The 18,812-nt window shown below is 40.3% G+C and overlaps 2 protein-coding genes across 2 annotated transcripts in view; one reads left to right on the top strand and one right to left on the bottom strand.

Annotated features, from left to right (window-relative positions):
* Positions 1-7: 7 nt before the first annotated feature.
* On the bottom strand, positions 8-6,640 carry dffa (DNA fragmentation factor, alpha polypeptide). The gene is made up of 6 exons (XM_080899036.1): positions 6,425-6,640; positions 5,013-5,171; positions 4,750-4,904; positions 4,442-4,646; positions 1,200-1,327; positions 8-677 (listed from the first exon to the last, which is right to left on the bottom strand). The coding sequence occupies exons 1-6, from the start codon at positions 6,513-6,515 to the stop codon at positions 453-455; spliced, it is 963 nt and encodes a 320-aa protein (XP_080755162.1). The 5' UTR covers positions 6,516-6,640; the 3' UTR covers positions 8-452.
* A 1,813-nt stretch (positions 6,641-8,453) lies between these two features.
* The window catches only part of pex14 (peroxisomal biogenesis factor 14), a 45,321-nt gene continuing 34,962 nt past the window's right edge, over positions 8,454-18,812 (top strand). The window contains exons 1-2 of the mRNA XM_080897945.1: positions 8,454-8,557; positions 10,496-10,546. Of these exons, the coding sequence (XP_080754071.1) occupies positions 8,522-8,557; positions 10,496-10,546 (87 nt within the window). The 5' untranslated portion in view covers positions 8,454-8,521. The remainder of the gene's footprint in view (positions 8,558-10,495; positions 10,547-18,812) is intronic.

The following is an 18,812-nucleotide window of genomic DNA, read 5'->3' as shown; positions in this document are numbered from 1 at the left end:
ATGTGAGTTAGATGAGAAGACCCATTTTATTTAAATACACAACAGTGAACCTTGGACTTTGGCCTAGAGGCGCAGCAACTTTTCTGTCAACTAGCGAGGTTGCCAGAAGTAAGAGAATCTCCCCAAATACTGAGTTATAGCTTTAAGTTTAGATTTGTTTATCTGTAGTTATTCTCACAGCATGAAACACAAAATAAGAAACCAGCTAAAAAAAAAAAATAGACCCAAGTGGTTAATGTCTTTGATAAACATGACTTGTGTAAATCATCCAGCTTCCTCTTGAGGCAAAAGCATTCAAGTGGTTTTGAAATCTTACAAAGTGTCAACACTTGGGATTCATGTATTCCAGCAGTTTTGTTATTATCAGTAACGCAGGGCAAAAATCCTACTCTGCTGGCCCCGAGGCTGGTAGTGTGAATTCTTATCAGTCTGTGCTCAGGTAGAGTCTCGGCCTAGTTGCCGCCTTGGGCTTGCTTTTCGACGCCCTCCTCCTTCCTCTTCTCGCTGGACTGCTGGCTGCCGCGCAGCTGTGTGTTGCTCCTGATGGATTGCACTGCCTGAATCTGCCGGAGACGTGCGGTCAGCTCAGCTTCGCAGGCCTGCAGCAGCGTGGACGTCCTCGCTCTGTCCCAGCCCAGCACCTGCTCCATAGCTTCCATCCCTCTGGCCACTACCATCTAAAGACACACAGACGGGAGCTCCATATAGTGGATATGGGAACATATGAGGCGATACACTGGCTTGCCCTACTAACATAAGTTTATGAATGCAAATGGAGATGGCTGACAAAGTCTTGTGCTTACACTGTACCTAAAGTAAATGGGATTATATCAGAACTGATGACGCAGGGGTGTGTTTTAAGTGTGTCAGGATGGGCAGTTTCACATGCTTGCTTTGATCATTTTGCAGCAGACTCACTGGGGTGTGTTACGACAAAAGCCTTACAGCAGAAGGAGTGACGTGGGAATATGATGACGTAGGATCATTGAAGGGAGTTGCCCCACATTGCTGCGATATGTAAATGCACCTCATTTGCTGGTGCCTGTCTAAATTTGCAGTTTGAACTTCTTGGTAGTTCTCAGAAAGAGTGGATTCTCTGCGACATTTACAATACAACAGATGTAAAAGTACACATTTGGGGTGTTTTTATTTGCTGATGCTTTGAGGCAGACTTAATCAGAGTTGTGTGAATAGGCTACCTGCAGATCCTCAGTGGAAAGCCTGGTCTCTGGCGATGTTTTGCCTTTCAGGACCATCAAAGTCCTGGACATAAATCCAGAAGCAGAATCCACCTCCATTCCATCTGGCACATCCACATCCCCGGCACCTGAGATATTGAAACAGGTTTCGATACATTTCAAAACATTTTAAACATAGTAAATGATTATTTCAGGTGGGGTTATTAAACAACAACAACAGGTCCACCTAGTGACCAAAAGATAGAAGTGCAGCTCTTCCCTCATGAGAAATTAAGAGAATGAACCGATAACAAATTCAGAAAGAAAAATAATACATGTTAACTAATAACATCTGCAGTTGTTTGAACCTCCTTCACTTAGAAATAAAAATACATATTTTAAGATAGAAGGGCAGCAAAATAAATAAACTGTGTTTGAATGTGTGTTAATGTTAGATTGAAACAGGCATCGAAATAAAAAAGCTGCTTGTATGAATGGGTGAATGAGGCATGTTGTATAAAGCGCTTTGAGTGCTTAGGTTGAGTACAAAAGTGCTACATAAGAACCAGTCCATTTATGTCTCTTGTTCTTAAATATAGAGAAAGTTTATGTATGATTTTCACATTTATTGTTTTCTCAAATTTTCTGATTTGACCACCCCTCCTCGCTGGCTAAAGTTATGTCAGTGATGTCCCCGACTCTCATCTAAAGAACTACATCTGGGGCCATTACCTATCTTGAGGGCTTCATAGTCACGGGACTATATTGATTATTTTGCTGGGTGTATTCATGCATATTGATCACATCTATTGATTACATGTTTGTTATGCAGAGGGAACTGTATAAGCACCCTTTTCAAATTAATGGTTTTTTGTTTGTTAAGCCACATAACACTGACCTATGAATCATTCAGTCATAAAAAGGTACCTCACTCAAGGGATGAATCTTGAGTTACACGTGTTGTGTCTACACATAACAGACATCTTAGATGAGCATCAATTTTAAATTGTATCTTTGGACACTTTGTTACCACAGCCTGTCTCAAAAACACTGCATTTCCGTTTATGCTTGCACATTTCAATAAATTGCTGTTCCTTTTTCCATGTTCATAGTGAAATATGAAGAATTGACTTTGACCACCTTTGCTCTTCAACACAACCTGAGCTCTGTTAGGCAGGGATCACTGTCATGCTGAAAAATGAATACAATCAGATCAAGGATTGATTGTGGACTTTAAGAGGACCAGGAAAACCTTGTCCCCTGTTTCAATCCAGGGGGTCAATGTGGACATTGTGGAGGACTATAAATACCTCGAGTATACATGGACAATAAACTGAACAAAACATTGTTGCACTCTACAGGAAGGGCCAGAGTCATCTCTATTTTCTGAGGCGGCTGAGGTCTTTCAACATCTGTTGGATAATGGTCAGGATTTTCTATGAGTCTGTTATGGCCAGTGCCATCCTCTATGCTATTGCTATTGGGGCAGCAGGTTGAGGGTCACAGATGCTAACAGACTCAATAAAGTGATCCGCAAGGCCATTAATGTTGTGGGGATGGAGCTGGACTCCCTTAGGGTGGTGTCTGAGAGGAGGATGTTGTCTAAGATAAGGACAATGCTGGATAATAATTCCCACCCACTCCCTGACTAGCCACAGAAGCATGTTCAGTGAGAAACTGAGATTACCAAAAAGCACCACTGAACGACACAGGAAATCATTCCTGCCCATGGCCATCTCCCATCTCCCTCAACTCCTCCGCCTAATACACTGTAAACACTGCAATAGTTACACACAACAGTTAAATGTCAATCATATATACTTCACCTGTGTAATATTCTTGATATTTGTAATTGAATGATTTGTATTTGTTAGTACTATTTCTTAAATTTGTAAACTTTGTAACATATTGTATTATTTAATTAGTTTAGTCCGTTACTGTTACTGTCTTCGAGCAACTGTAACCCACATAATTTTTAAAGTACTCTGATTCTGATTCTTTCCAGACAGTATTACATGGTGGATCAAAAACTAACTTTTGTGTGTTCATAATTCTATCATTTTTGACACGATCCCCAACACCACGGGCTAAAATGCAGCACCAAACCACGACAGAGCCTCCAGTGTGTTTTATAGACACTCTGTTTTGGACCCCTCTCCTGATGCCCTCTGTGGACACTGATGACAATATGAACCAAAAATCTCAAATTCAGATTCACTCCATAGGATCTGCTGCCTGTTGATTTTCAGTCCAGTTCTTGAATAATTTGGAATATCTCACCCATTTCTCCCCTTTCCCTTCCATAAGAATGGCTTCTTGACTGCCACCCTTCCACTGAGACCATGTCTGATGAGGCTTCTGTGAACAGTAGATGGAACAACTGATGCACCACAGAAGCATCTCTTACACCCTGTGTCAGCTCTCTGATTTGTTCTTCTATTTCTTCATGACATGACTTACATAGACTGTTCATCTGCTGTAGATACTTTGCCACTTTTTTTGTCCGCCAACTGTCCAGTTTACTCAAATGTTTTAAGGACATACTGCACACCATGCTAAGAAAAGCCAAAGCTTTGGCAAGTTTTTGGCAGTCACCATGTTGGCACATTTTTACCTTTGGCATTTTCATTGATTCAACTAAAAAAATTGAAACAAATGTGTTTTTGCCTCACACTGCTAGTAACAAAGCGCCCAAAGATTCAATTTAACATTGGTACTTTGCTATGGTGTCTGTTATGTGTAGACAAAACGCTGGTTCATCCCTCGAGTTAGGCACCTTTTAAAGCTTGTCTCATAGGTCAGCTTTAAGTGGCTTAACAAACCTCTCAGAGGAAAACCTTCCCTAAAAAAGGTCAGGTACAAGGACTGAAAATGAGTAAAAACAAAAGCAGCCAATGCACAAAGAAAAATGTCAAAAAAGCTTCAGAAAAGCTGAAGCTCAAGGCTTCAGCGTTGGAAAAACTGTTGCTCAAGGCAACCTAGAAGAATTATAAATAAGTCAGGCTCATTGGAAGCAAAATATAAAGAAATAAAAGGTGGCTCCAGACTTTTGCACAGTACTGCAGTTCACGGAGTTTCTGTATCCCAGTTTGAATAATGACACAGAAACAGCTTTCTATGCAAGACTTAACTTGTTACAGAGTTTATATTGTGTATCCGTGTCACACTACAATAATCAGGAAATCTGATTTTCATATCTTTATCTCAACAAACTATTTCCACACGGTAAACATGGCAACCACCTCAAAATGACACAGCCGTACCTCCCTGAGAAGGCGGACTTGTTTCTTCCTGTTGTCTGTTCTCCAGCTCCACAGTTTTCAGGTAAAGCTGGAGCAATTCCTTGGATTGCCGCTCCTGCTCTCTTCGATCCAAAACCCTCTGCAGCGTCTCCTGGAGCTCTTGGGCCTTTTTCTCTTGGAAGCCCAAAGCAGAGGCTAGTTCAGGGCATGGGGCATCCACTAAGGTCTGAAAAAGCAAAGCAAAACAATAAAATACAATTTGCGGCTCCTATTTTTAGATTGATTAACACACTTATCACTTTCTTATACTTGACATATAATGTTGGTACCTGTAGGTCCGCCTCAGACATGAGAATAATGGTAGTCAGGTCCTGCTTCAGCTGCTGAGCCAGTTCATACCAAGGTGCTACAGTACTGGAGCTGTCCACAGTATCAGTCTCCAGCATCACAGAATCCCTAGCCATCCAAGCTGTGCCACCATCAACTAAAAAGTAAATATCAAATCAACACAAGGTGGTGCATTCCCGGGATATTAATGATTGATGATAAAAAAGGATGCAGAAAAATGTCAGATAAAAGTAAACCTGCTTACTCCTGCAAGGTGGAGACCACCTCTCTTTGTCATTCAATAGCATGAATTTTGTGTTTGAGGGTAAACACAAAAAGTAAGCCTGATCTTCTACTACTGTCCCATCATTCTCTAGGACCACTGTGACTGAGTCACTGGAGTTGAACCCAAGACACTGTCGACCTGTTAAAAGAACAGAGAAACTACAAATATTATAGAGTGTCCCAGATTATTTTTATACTTCAAAGTGTTTAGCCATATGGTTGTATCCATCCAGCCGATTCAATATCCCAGCTGACTGTTGTGGAAAGAGGTGGCCGCAAGTCCAGTTTAGCATAACAAATTAACCTCACATGCGTGTCTGTGGACTGTGGGGGGGAACCAGCAAATCCAACACAGATCCTTCTCTCTGTGAGGTGACAGTGCCGCCCATATTTCAGAGGAAAACAATCAGTATTAGTGTATCCCATAAGCCAAATATTCAAAGCAGTAATACCTCAGACACCACCTGTTCATCAGGTGATTCAGCATACTTCCACATGTCAAACAAGTCAGTCCATTTAAAGAGTCACCAGCCCTTTCATCAAAGCTGCTCCTATTTGCAATACAAAACATGTCTTACTTCCACTCGCTTTTAAAATTGTACAGCTATAAATCAGCACCTCTAGTTTAATAGTGCCCCAGCTCAATATTTCATATACAAGTATTTATTTATGTATATTGAATAGGAATAAAGGCAATTTATAACTTTAAGCTAGCTTTAAAACCAAGAGGGGGGTTTTCAGATAGCATCCTAGTTTTGTCACTGGCAGTTACAGGAGACTTTATCAGAATCAGAAATACACTTCTAGTATCTTCATGTAGGTGGCTTCAAAATCAAGGACCCAGCCTGACCTCCTCCAAACTCTGCTGACACATAACAATCAAAGACGTAGAAACACTTTTATTAAAAACCTTTTTTTTTTTAATTAAAAAGAGAAAAATGGAGAAAAAAAAAGTCTGGGGGTAACGCCTGGTGACTAGCCTTCTAGGAATGAGCAGGAAGAGCAATGACTTTTCATGTTTAGCTTCTGCAAGTTTAAACACGATGGATAAAAATGGTGATGCTGCTTCTGCTGCCACACACGACTAGATAAGTAAGCTTGTCGACAGCAATAGCAATAATCACCTCAGTTGTAATGTTAGTGCCTCCCAACACTCTCACAAATCACTGAACATATGAAGTTCTTTCACTTTCGCAATATGAGACCCCGCTTTTAGCGCTCAGCACCAGTGCAAACTAAACATTTAAATACTGCACCCACAACGTTTGACTGCGTGAGACGGTACTTCACGTAACTGTCACACACCCGTTCAACATTAATGAATACATCGCTTTTATTAAAAAGAAACTCTAGCATGATAAAGTTCAGGAATGTAAAGTCATGACAACTTACCTTTTTTCTTAAGCTCATCTATGGAAAGAGCTACTAGCCCATGCGTTTGTTGTCGTGTGAAATTGCACACCTTACACGGTTTATCCGTCATTGTAGTCTGCGTTTAGAGAAGCAGATTTTGTGCTTTCTTATACCTTAATACTGACAGTTATCGTCAGCAGCTATCAACTGCTACCACTATCCCCGAATACGGAACTGCCGCCGTGCCGCTATGGCATCTGGGATATGTAGTTTAGCACATACATAGAAAGAACTGCCTTTGTGTTTACAGTTTGAATATAACGCTATAACCTCTATAGCGGTAATTTGAGTGTATTTTAAAAACATCTTTTATTAACTATTTTCAAGCTCTAGACATAAGAAATATGAGAATAATAACATGTCCTTCCGAGTAGCTCCTGTTAAAAAGCTCAAAGGTGGACTACCGCAAATGACCGCTAGATGGCGACCAAAGAAAGTCTGGCCTGACAGTGGAGTTCAGTTCTTTCTTTTTTGTTTTTCTTTCTTAAAGACATTTGGTTGGTTAATTGCGTGGTGAGAATAAATAGCTAGGGAGTAGGTGGAAGAGAGCCTGGAGAGGTGGAGGTATGGTCTGGAGAGAAGGGGAATGAAAGTCAGTAGAATCAAAGAATGCGTATTTGTGTAACAGTGAAACCAGGAGTACAGATACTGAAAAGTGGGTGGGTTTAAATAGTTTAAATACCTAGGTTCAGCCATCCAAAGCAGACAGTACAGGCTGAGTGGAGCGGGTGGAGATGATTATCAGGGGTGATTTGTGACAGATGGATAGCAACAGTGGTGAAAGTAATGGTTTATAAGATGGTACTGAGACCTGTATGGTTTGGAGACTGTGGCACTGACACACACACACACACACACACACACACACACACACACACACACACACACACACACACACACACACACAAAGGAGGCTGAGCTGAAGGTAGCAAAATGTTGATGAAGATGAAGATGTTAAAATTTTCATTACGATTGACCAGAAATTAAAAATCAGAAACTAGAAGTTAGAAATGAGTAGATCATAGGGACAGCTCAAGTTGAGCAGTTTGAAGACAAAGTTAGAGAGGCAAGGCTGAGATGGTTTGGACATGTGCAGAGGAGGAGAAGTAGATATACTGGACAAAGGATGCTGAATATGGAGCTGCCAGGCAAGAGGAAAAGAAAAGAATCAGAGAGGAGGTTCTTGGATGTAGTGACAGAGGACATGCAGAGGGTTGTGTGACAGAAGTGATGCTAAGGATGGGATGAAATGGAGGCAGATGATCCGCTGTGGCAACCCCTAAAGAGAGTAGTTGAGAGAGAAAAGAAGACTGCTTTATATGGTTCAAAAATGCACCACTTACATCACCTGAAACAATCATTTTAATACTGTAAGTCTAGCATTTAGGGGTCTAACCTTTAGGGGGTTGCTGTAGCAAATGACTTTATAGTTTTATTTATTTATTTTTATTATTTATGAACTACTGTAAATAAATAGTATCTTCTTGCTGTGAATTCATTAAGTATTATGGTTTCTGAAGGGGCCCTGGGCAAAGACATATTAAGCTATTATCTGGTGGCTGAATGCAAATCCGTTTCAACAAGTAGGGACTTACCACACCTCGTGACTAAGCTGTTGGCTTTGTTGTATAGATTTTTTTCTTGTTCTTTAGGCAAAAGGGTGTGTTCAGCTGAGGAAACGATGAAGCTGACATTAAGTCTAAAAGTAGAACAGGCTCTAATATGACAAAAACAAAACAAACAGACAAATAAAAACAATTTACAAAAGAGAAGTTTTCTTGGCAATGAAAGAAAGACAGTCATCAACATTGACCATGGAGAGGTCTCAGTATAAGATCTACTGAAGGTGTGTGAGCATGAGAATGTGCTATGGGGAAGCTAAAACCTAACTTGGTGTGCTTTTAAATTGTAGCGTTTTAATAACAGACAGTAAGAATAGTGAGTGATACTTTGGAGTTAGACTTATCCTGCAGTGTCCCTTACTCACCTGCAGGAGGCAGTAGTGCATCCTAAAGCATGTTGCGTGGTAGAAATATACCAGAATAAGAAGAGTGGCAGAAGGAACAGAAGAAGAAGATGGCATCCAACGACCAAGCTGAGGCAATAACACAGGTCTCTATATGCATTAAAAGCGGTTTCTTTTTAATGTCCATTTGCGGTAGTGAACTGTTTTAGATATTTCGGGGCCTTAGATGTCTTAACGTTGGCATCACGTGCCTGGAAATGCTCATCAAGTTAGAGATTAGCATGCCTGCTAGTTAGCATGCTAGCTAGGTTTCGAGGCAAAAGTTGTCACTGAGACATGAGTGTGTTTACAAGTGGGCAGGAAGGGGCGTCATTTAGAGTTGCCATATTGTGTCGAAAATAATATGGCATAGTTACTATATTTGCCATTGTCATCAAACGGTACAGCTGTACAATTGCATCTGAGCGTGTAGCCTCGTCTTACTGTGTGCAGATAACTGTAGGTGCAACTCAAAGGTCAGTGTAGGCAAATAAACCTGATGGTCTCTGTTGGGTTGCAGTCACAGTGTTATCTTTGAACTCACCAGCCCCCCAAAACAAATGTCATCGAACGTTTTTATTCATGTATGTCACCAGTGACACCTTTACTTTTTGCATATACGTTTATATATGCTGTAGAGAAATGCAAAATATTTTTATGTACATATGTGAGAGATGCTTAGTTACACCTTAAACACCTTAAATACATTTTTATTGTTTTTAAAATTCTCTAAACAGTAACTGTAGCTCAGGAGGTAGAGAGGGTCATCTACTAATTGTAGGCATACAGACTGTTGCTCAATTGTGCTTGCCCAAGTATCCTTAAGCAATTTCCTAACCCAAGTTGCTTTCTAATGTGTTCATCAGAATGTGTGTGAATGTTCCATAGAAAGTGCTAAGGCCTAGAAAAAAAAGTGTTTGTATGAATGGGCAAATGAAGTGCTTTGAGTGCTCACATAGAAAATGGTAAATGGCCTGTATTTGTATAGCGCTTTACTTAGTCCCTAAGGACCCCAAAGTGCTTTACACTACATTCAGTCATCCAGCCATTCACAAACACACTCACACACTGGTGATGGCAAGCTACAAAAGCACTAAATAAGAACCAGTCCATTTATGTCATTAATGTTTTCTTACCCAATCTTGTGGAAATGAAAAATAGCCTTTTTTAATTTATTTATTTTCCTGCCGATAGAACAAAATCTGTCCACATTCTACTACAAGCACTGCTCCATAAACATCACAGTGAAATGGATACCCTTCAGTTTCCACAATCAATTTATTTGTGTTGGGAATTTTCCCTTGTTCACAATTTCTACAGTTTCCCATCTGTTACTGTACATAGGGAAATGTTTATGGAGTACAGCATGAAGCTAAACTCTTCACCATGATGAGAACAGGTTAAAAAAACTTCTGAGTTATGACAGTAGTTAACTTTTGACAAAAGCTAACAAGAAGTTAGGTAGGTAGGTAGTTGCTTGCAGCTGTTTCTAGAACTCTTTCTTCTCTGTTTATTACATACCTGCAGAATCATACAGCAGCACAATTCATCCAAAAGCTTTTCAAATGCACGAGAGTTGCTCACATTTATGTACCTGACACCACAGAAGTAACTTCAGTCACAGTAAATTATCCCCAAAATTCAGGCAGTTTTGATCAGGATCTAGCAGCAGATAACACTGTGTTCTGTACTTCACACAGGCTCTGACAGGGTTCAGTCTCTAGCTAATGGGGATCCTAATAAACTGAGCAATTTTTAAGTGTAAGAGTTGCCTGATCAGTTTGCAGAAATGTGCCAAGCGTGAAAGAGTGCTCAAGCACTTTGTATAAATGTTGTTGATATGCCTGAATGAAGCCTTGAGGCCTAGTATTGTAAAAGTGTCCCATACCTGAATAACCGAATACTGTCACTTCAACAGATAAAGCCAGCAATGTTACATACCCTGTGCTTGTAAAGGGCGACCATAGTTACCAAGCTTCAAAGCGACATTACTTCTGTTTTCCACTAGATGGCACTCTAATACAAATGTTTGATTATGTTCTCAGCCTGGCCTTCTGCCTGGAAAAGAGGGAGCACGTAGCCCCAGAGAAGAACTGGTAAGAATTTATTCCTTAATCTCAATTACATGAATTATTGGTAAGGAAACATTGACTGTAACCACAAAAACATTAAATGAAGCTAATGTAAGTGAGAGCTGGAAAGAAATAGCATCTTGGATCAAACGATGCAAATATTAAATTACATTTCCTGTAAAGAAAACAAAAAGCAATGAATAAGGTATCATAATGGCTGGAAATAATATTTCAGATATTCTCACATGGCACACGCTGTGATTCTTAATACTAGTGCTCAGAAGTGTGGATTTTTCAAAAACTCAAGTATTCGTGGGATTTTGAAAGAATGAAAATCTTCTAATTTCTTGGCTTGATCTGGTGATGCATAGTTGAGGAAGATTATGATGGTTTTTCTCTCCCCCCCACCTTAAGATCTGATAATTTAAAGACTTTTATTTGGCTGTATTACACATTCCCCAGGGAGATCCAGTATTAAAGGCTTCCAATTAGCAGACAGTCACTTTATACATCACAATGATGTCCCCAAGCTGTAATGAGAGTATACTTTATGTTCTTGGTCTTTAGAGAGGAAAATGGTCTATTTTAACAGCAGCACTGGGTTCCACAGTTTCTTTAATCATGCATAGCATAAAACTTTGACTGCACATCTTTGTTGTTCTTTGTTTATCCTTTTAGTCTGTGTCAGAAATGGGTCGAGAAAGTTGCTCATTTGGAGTTTCTTCACCATGTAGACTCCTATGCAAACACAAAGGGCACTTGAAGGTGTTGTTCCCTCAAAAGGGTGTTATAAGGTGGTGTTTAACAAGAATAAATGTCAGTTTTTCTCTTCAGTAATGTGCAGAGTGTTTATAAGGCATGCTTGGCCCAAGCGATGACTATAACCAGGAATGTTTGGTAATTGCTAAGTGGGATGGAATCCATCCCAGGTACACTCACTGTCCTTGTATAGGCACAGCATGCAGGTTATAGACGTGCTGTATTGTTCAGCCTACATGTCTCAATGTCATTCACCACCATTCACTCTTCATCTTCCCCCCATCATCCCTTCATGCCAAGGCTAATTTAATCCTGGGGTTATTGATTGTGGGAGCATTCTCCCAGGCTTTCTTTCAATTTACTTCAATTTCATCATCCCAGTGCGCTTCAAGACTGTCTCCTCAAAAAAGGGAAGAAATTCTTGTTATGAGGAATTTGAGACCAGTTGACAAGTCCCACCACCACCCTCACTTCCAACCCCTTTTCTCCTTTCTCTTTTTGATGAGCTGCTCTTTCCCAGTTAAGTGGATTATTACAGTAGGGATAATTCTTGTCACATGGCATTATTTGGATGAGGTGAATAATTGAAATTTGTGTCTGAAAGGATTTTATCTGGATGAGAGGAAAGGGAGTGCTGGCAGGGTTGGAAGGGCAGGAAAGAAGAAAAAGCAGTCTCTCTCTCTCTCACTCACACACACTCACACACACACACACACACACATTTGCATAACATCTATGTGCACATGTGCATGTCAGACTGGGGACACCAGTCATGTTAACAGGTTCTGACTCACCTCGCCCAGATCAGCCGGCCCTGGCACACTGCACGGCATGGACCCTCCTCAGTGGCAGGAGGGTCCAGCTCAGGGGTCGGTGCCACAGCCTCTGCCACTATACCAGGCCAGACAGGGATATCTGGACCTGCAGGTTAGAGCGAGAAGAAGGGGTGGGAGAGCCCGCGTGAGTGTGTGTTTCATGGTTGACTGGTATACCAGTCGCTGCCAGCCGCTGCTATTGCCTCTGGCACTGCTGTTTGCTCACTCTTACCCCGACTACCTCCATCTCAAATCCCCACCCCCTCCCACTCATCCCTGCCATGACCATTACCCCAGCCAGTCTATTACTAGTCTTTCCCCAGTCTCTGTGCTCTCTCTCCCTGTAGTGACACCCTGCGCTTACCACACATGACGATGCTATTAATGAGCAAAGATTCCACTGACCAAATGAAAATACAGGAAGGAATTGGCAAATATATTGACTTAATATAGATATTTTGACAGGTTAACCAGATCTATTGGAATAAAATTAAAAGTCACTTCACCAAAATAAGCTGCATTATAGTTTTTATGCATTTATATTTTAAAATGTTTACATTTCTTTTCTCCTGTTAGAAACTATATGATATGAAAGAACAGTTAGGATGAATTTGGCTTTGTACTTGTGTACTTTAAAGGTACATTTCTTTTTTTAAGTTTTTAATTATTGTCCTGAATAATAAAGTTAAAGTTGTATATTTCTTATTAGAACTCCTGCTCCTTAATTTCCTTTGAGCCGATTAACTCGGAACTCTTTGGAAATACTCTCACTACCTCGGATCACAAACTAAAGGGTCATGTGTCATCGCTAAATGCAATTCTTACAGATTTAGGTTACCGTTTACCCCGTTCTTTACTCTTTGCACTGAAAAAAAAATCCAACCTCAGTTTAAGAAGTGCATATTTGTTTGTGGGTATGAAAGCGTGTGGTTTTTTGTTTGCAGTAGGTGCTTCTGTACCCTTTGCACATGTAGACACAGATAGTGTGAACTGGGCGTGTTTTATGTGTTTAGGTTTGGGGATTTTAGTACAGCAGAGGGAGGGGGAAAAGAACAGTAAGAAGAACATCCCCGGTCTCACAGCAACTTCAAAAGCTCTCCTTCCCCAGGATATTAAGCGACTGTGATGAAAAATTTAGCAAGCGTTAAATAAGCCGCTTTGAAGTGATCTGTTTTGGCTCAGCAGTCTCCAAATTTCCGTAGCCCCTCTGCAATAGCCATCTCGCTACAGAGAGGGAATAAAAGGAACAGTGTGTTAAGTGCAGAAGTTGTGGGGGACCTGGCTGGCTGGCAGAGGACCTGCCAACAGTAATTGGTGTGGCCAAAGACATGAAGGAACCACTGCTGTCGCTGTCCCCTTTTGTTGTTCTCTGGATCGTTCTCTCCTCATTTCACCTCTCCCTTCCCTGATGGGTCTTTTGCTGAGTCCCGTGAGTTGCAGGCAGACAGATGTTGCTCATATGTTTGAGGGTTTTTTTTCCTCGCATGTGCGTGGGTGTAGCACAAATGTAACACAGTGGTGATACCAGGAAGTCAGAGGTTACTCTCGGGTCTTGACTCAGTTATTTTTTGCCCTCAATGACTTTTCCCATGGAACATGTGTTTAAAGGAGATGTCTCCTTTTAATATCAGTTTACCCTAAATATGCATGTATGTGAGTGAGTGTAGAAATCTTTTGAAGATTTCTACAAATTAACCTAAAACTGTACATACAGTAGATTTTTTTTTTTTTTTTTACACTTCAGCCACCATAAAGCAAAGAATAACAAGAAGAGAATCTCTAATTTGACAATCATATTTCAATTCATTTCACATCCATCACTCTTAAAGCTATTATTTAAATTTTTTTTCCACAATTCCAGGTTTCAACATGCTCCAAATTAATTATTGGGGCAGAATAAGAAATGGGAGCCAGTAATGAGCCTGCTATAGTAACTCCATTCTGTCAAGGAACTAGGCTACCATTTAGTTAGTCAAGGGATCCTTCTTTGAGATTTTCCTTTTTTCCTCTTTGCTCATTACTTTAATTGTAATTGTAATCCTTTATTGGAGCTGTCTGCAGTAAAGGAGAGTTATGGTCCGAGTGGGGGCGCGAGCCATAGAGATATTTCATGATTATTGGGGAAGACGGTCACTAGGTGGCAGCCACTAGTTCGGCCTTGGTGTAATTACTGAGTGGGAAGTGATGGCAAGATATTCTGTGGGTGTGTGTGCGTGGATTTGTGTGGATTTGTGCGCCAAAGGTGGGGGAAAAGAGATTTCTTAAAAAAGTAGTGCACTCCTTGAAAGAGAAAGGTCCGATCAACCCGATCAACTGCTATCTCATAGTCAATAGTCTCTGTATCCTGTCATGCTTACTGTAAACATGCGACACACTCTGCAAAAAGCACAGATCAAAGAGGTGTCGAAAGCGCCCGCCTTCGTGTTTTTGTGGTGATTCTAAATAAGTTCGTTTAAGATGTAATCTGCAAGCTGTATTCACACTGCAAGGTAGTGCAAGGTGATGTAATATAATGCGTAGTGGGGGTGGGGATTAAGTGGTACGGCACTGTGTCTGTCTCTGTGCCCGCACTTTTACAAAAGGAACATCTGCACGGCACAGTCGAGTTTAGTGGTCGCGGGGAAGTTTTCCCTTTGAAAAGCATCAAGGCTCAATTCTCTGTTTCACAGCGCTCATTGTGCATCATGCGCTGTTTGTTTCAGTGGTTAATGACACAGGAAGGGCCCTCCATTTTATTGTTGCTGTGTTGCACTTTTTCCCCCTCCTCGCCCAACCCGGCAGCCAGCCTCCTTAGAGGACTCTGTATGAATTCTCACTGTCATGTCCAAGGACGAGTGGCGCAGGGTCAGCTAATTGCTTTTATGATTATGATTTCACGTCAGATTTATCGTGCATGCTCGGAGCACATCTTCCAGGTCCTGCCGACGTTGCTGGCTTGGATGGGGGGAAAATGAGTTTACAGCTTCTGGCTGTGACTTCTTGTTTAAGTGCAGGTCACACTTTTTGACTCATTAGAGTTGAACGCAGGGGGTGAATCACGGTGGCTTTTCCTGTAAAAGCCTCTGTTTTCTATGTCAGTAAATGTACTTGTTTTTCTCATATCTGGCCACAAAAGAGCATTTTCTTACTTGGCCTTCAACATGTGCTGAAGTTTGGAGGTCATGAGCGAGGAATGACACAGACAAAGATTTTGGTTTTTCTGTTGTTTGAACTTTTTATGAGCCATAAATCCCTCATCTTCGTTTCTGTTCGCAAATGAAATCATTACGCTTATTCCCCTGCAGAATGCCAGAATTATCAGTTGACTCCTTTTTGATGTTGGTGATGGTTCCACCCACCTCTTTGAAAGGGATGAGCACAGATGAGTCCAACCCATTTTATAAATTATTTTTATTTTGTGGCTTCTGCCTTGTGTGCTGAGCCGGACTAGATCCCAATTGCCAGCCCCAGACAATAGCGTTTTCAGTCTTTTGACGAAAGCGACGCAAGGCCTTCAATTCACTCTAAAGTTCCCAGTAAATGAAGAAGCAGCTGTTGCCACTGTATGTCAAAAATAAGCACCTTTTTTTTTGTAGATGGAGTTTAATGTCATAACCGTGGCTCTTGATTTGTTGCTGTAATTTGACCTCGCTCTGACCTTCCTGGCTGGGCCGCAGTGTGACTAGTGACAGATGCAGCCTGGGAATATGGTTTGGATAGTTTTCCAGTGCGCAGAGAAATGTTGAAGTTAGTTTTACGCAAAGTTCATTTTGGAGACATATGTAAAGTCTGTGATTAAGCTGAATTCAATAAACTTTAATGAATACTTAGAACTTTATTTGTAGGGTTTTTTGTCTCTGCGAGTATATTAATGTAAACAGCATGATAACAGAGCTGTAATTTCCTATTCTCCCACAATTTAGTGAACTGTCACAATATGTTTACTTAAGAAATGACAGAAATACGACACCAGTTTAATTACAGCGTAGTCATTTTGCCTCAATATACTTGGGAAAGTGGTCTTATTGAGCTGAGCTTCCTTTATACTCTCTATTCTGCTTTGTAATTACTTCGGCTTGATTTATCATCTTTTCTTTGTGTTTATGGTTGTAAACTGCTCGAGTGAGTAACTTGGTCTGAGAGTGGCTTGTCTCCTTGCAGCGAGGCTGGAAATCTCCTGATGAATCTGAGATGTCTCTGCTGTCAAGACTGCTCACATCGCTCTCAGCCTCCAATGTCACTTTCAAGGCATAATTACACAAGTTGTGTTGATTAGTATGAGAAGCAATTACAGTGGCTTTCCGCTGCAAATGGAGAATGTGATGGCTCTTGATTGACACGAAGCATCCTGGCTTTAATAAGTAAATGACTATGGTAATTCAGGTACTGAGACCCTTTGATTTGTCAGCATCTTTCTCATTTTTGTGATGTCCTCGGATTTTAATGAACATGAATTTGATTGAATCCTCCTTCATTTCCCATGTCCCTGCACCTGTCTGTCTCTCCTATCAGTCCACTAAATGCTCTCAGATGGGAGTCGTATGCTTTCGGAGCCATCCTAAACAGTCCTGCTGCCGATGCTGAATTATCTTTCTTAATAAATTCAGAGCGTTTAAAAAAAAAGAAATGGATATCCTGCAATTTTGGCACACTATTAAAAATGCCTTTTAGCATATCGTGCTTTCACAAGTGTAGAAATCAGAGGAAAAATTATTTGTAATTGACACTTTGGGGAACATTTTTTTTTCTCTTTTTATCTTGCTTCCCAGTAAGTTATTAGCTGTTAATTTGTCGGCAAGCTCCCCTACAGCGCTAGATATTTGTTCAAATGCTGGGATCCCCTCAGTGCATTTGTAACTACACTTCTGAAAATGCTGCCCTGTCTAATTATGTAATATAATACTGCCTTTTAGGCAAGTTTCTTTTAATTGAATAATATTAGTGCTAACTAAGGATAAGCTATTGGAACGGCAATATTTAAAAGAGCTGTTTCTACCCTGTATGAAATGCACAGTAGTGCAGTGTAGTACCACGGCAATACAGCAGTCTGTGTGTTTTAGGTATTTGAATAAGAGCCAAACATTTATGCTAAAATTTCATTGGCCTAACCCTCAGTCTCATATTTCTTTCTTTGTAAACCACGGTTGGCCTAATCAAGTAATTCCCTGTTTGTCTTAGTAACCCCCTATAGAGTCATACATGCATACATATAATAAAATAATTTGCTCTTGCACTCCCTATCCCAGCTGTAATTTATATGGATTGAATGAGTGCTGCATTGTGGAAAAGCACGAGTGGACCAAATGCTCGTTTGTCACCTCTAATAAATGTTAGAATGTAAATTATGAACTTATGCTTCAGATGTAAATGCACTTTATTCCAGTCCTTAATGTAAACAGACCACTCCAATACATTAAGGGGTATGGGGGAGGGCAGAGGGATATTAGATTTGGAGTTTTTGACTGTTTTCACAATCAATAATAAGCACAAAAGAGGCTCGATGGGGAACATTATAACATATCTGAAGTCGCCTTCATAAATTATTGCATGAAAGCAGGCTTGTACACCAAAAATGTAAATACATTAATGTTATTAATAATGTAGTGACTAATAGTTCTATCAAGACTGTAATAGCAGTTTAATGGAATATGACAGCAAGAATGTATTACACTTCTTACATTTAGATGGGACCTCACATGACATTTATCAGAGATTTCTGTAACAATTTTTTTGATTATTTTGTTAAGTTAATTGCTTCTTTTTTCCCCCCCGAACGTCTTCTCTGGGAGAGGGGGCAAAAAAACTGGTAATGGATATTAATTAATATGTGTCAGTTTTCAGGGTTTGATTAAAAATAATGAAAGCAAAATGCTAATGGGATTTCAGAGTTTCTCTGTGTGTGGCGCCCTGAGATTGTGGCTTTATCTGAGAAATCTGGAAAAAAAAAGATAGTATGCTACTCTGTAGGCTAAAATGAAAGTGACAGAATATAGAAACTAAGATAAAATGGAGCACTTGAACGAAAATATTACGCTCCAATTAGACTTTAGAGGTGTGGCTAAGAAGTGTAATGCCAGTAAAAACTGTAATGTTTCTGGTTGGAAAATGAAACTGGATCCTTGCACCTGCAGTTAAAGAGATTAAACAGATTTTTTTTCTTTTAATAAAAGGGCCAAGTGAATAAATCTGACAAGTTGCTGTGTGTTGGTAAGTTGTTTTTTTTTTTCTAAAACATTTTCTTGCCTCAAAGTCACCAAATGTGATTTTATTATTTTCTTAATTTCTAGAATAGTCAAGGAGCTTGTGTGTGTTTTCATGTTATTTTATTTTAGGCCTCCCTTGTTAACCTTTAAAATTAAGCACTTCATCAGGCACTGGTAATAGGTAGACTCCTTCGCCTTCATCCAGAGTCTTCTTGTTTCTGTCTGTATTTAAAGGTAGAGAGCAACTGGAAACCAGGAGTCAAACAGACATTGACACAGTAGTTAAAAAATAAATAAATAAAATAAATAAATAAATAGCCAATGGCACAACTGACAATTACCCAACACCTAGAGTGGCTCCCCTCCCCAGCATGTGCTTCAAGACTGTCAACTTCTTGTTAATGCAGTGATTAACAGGAAGATCGCATTTGTTTTCCTGTGCAGCTCTCCTGGCAGCAGCACTTTGCTTTCTCTTTGATTAAAATAGTAGATGGATGGATGCATTGTAGCTCTGTCATGAATTTCGAAAGAAAG

This window comes from Rhamphochromis sp. 'chilingali', assembly GCF_963969265.1.
Source record: "Rhamphochromis sp. 'chilingali' genome assembly, chromosome: 12".
NCBI classification, from domain to species: Eukaryota; Metazoa; Chordata; class Actinopteri; order Cichliformes; family Cichlidae; genus Rhamphochromis; species Rhamphochromis sp. 'chilingali'.
This window is presented reverse-complemented; position numbering and strand designations above follow the sequence as displayed.

What these genes read in the sequence shown, in the direction of transcription:
- dffa (XM_080899036.1), bottom strand. Translation starts at nt 6,515, where the DNA reads ATGACGGATAAACCGTGTAAGGTGTGCAATTTCACACGACAACAAACG. An exon ending in AGATGAGCTTAAGAAAAAAG is followed by an intron (nt 5,172 to 6,424) that starts GTAAGTTGTCAT and finishes TTCTTTTAACAG; the next exon opens with GTCGACAGTGTCTTGGGTTC. An exon ending in GTGGTCTCCACCTTGCAGGA is followed by an intron (nt 4,905 to 5,012) that starts GTAAGCAGGTTT and finishes TTTACTTTTTAG; the next exon opens with TTGATGGTGGCACAGCTTGG.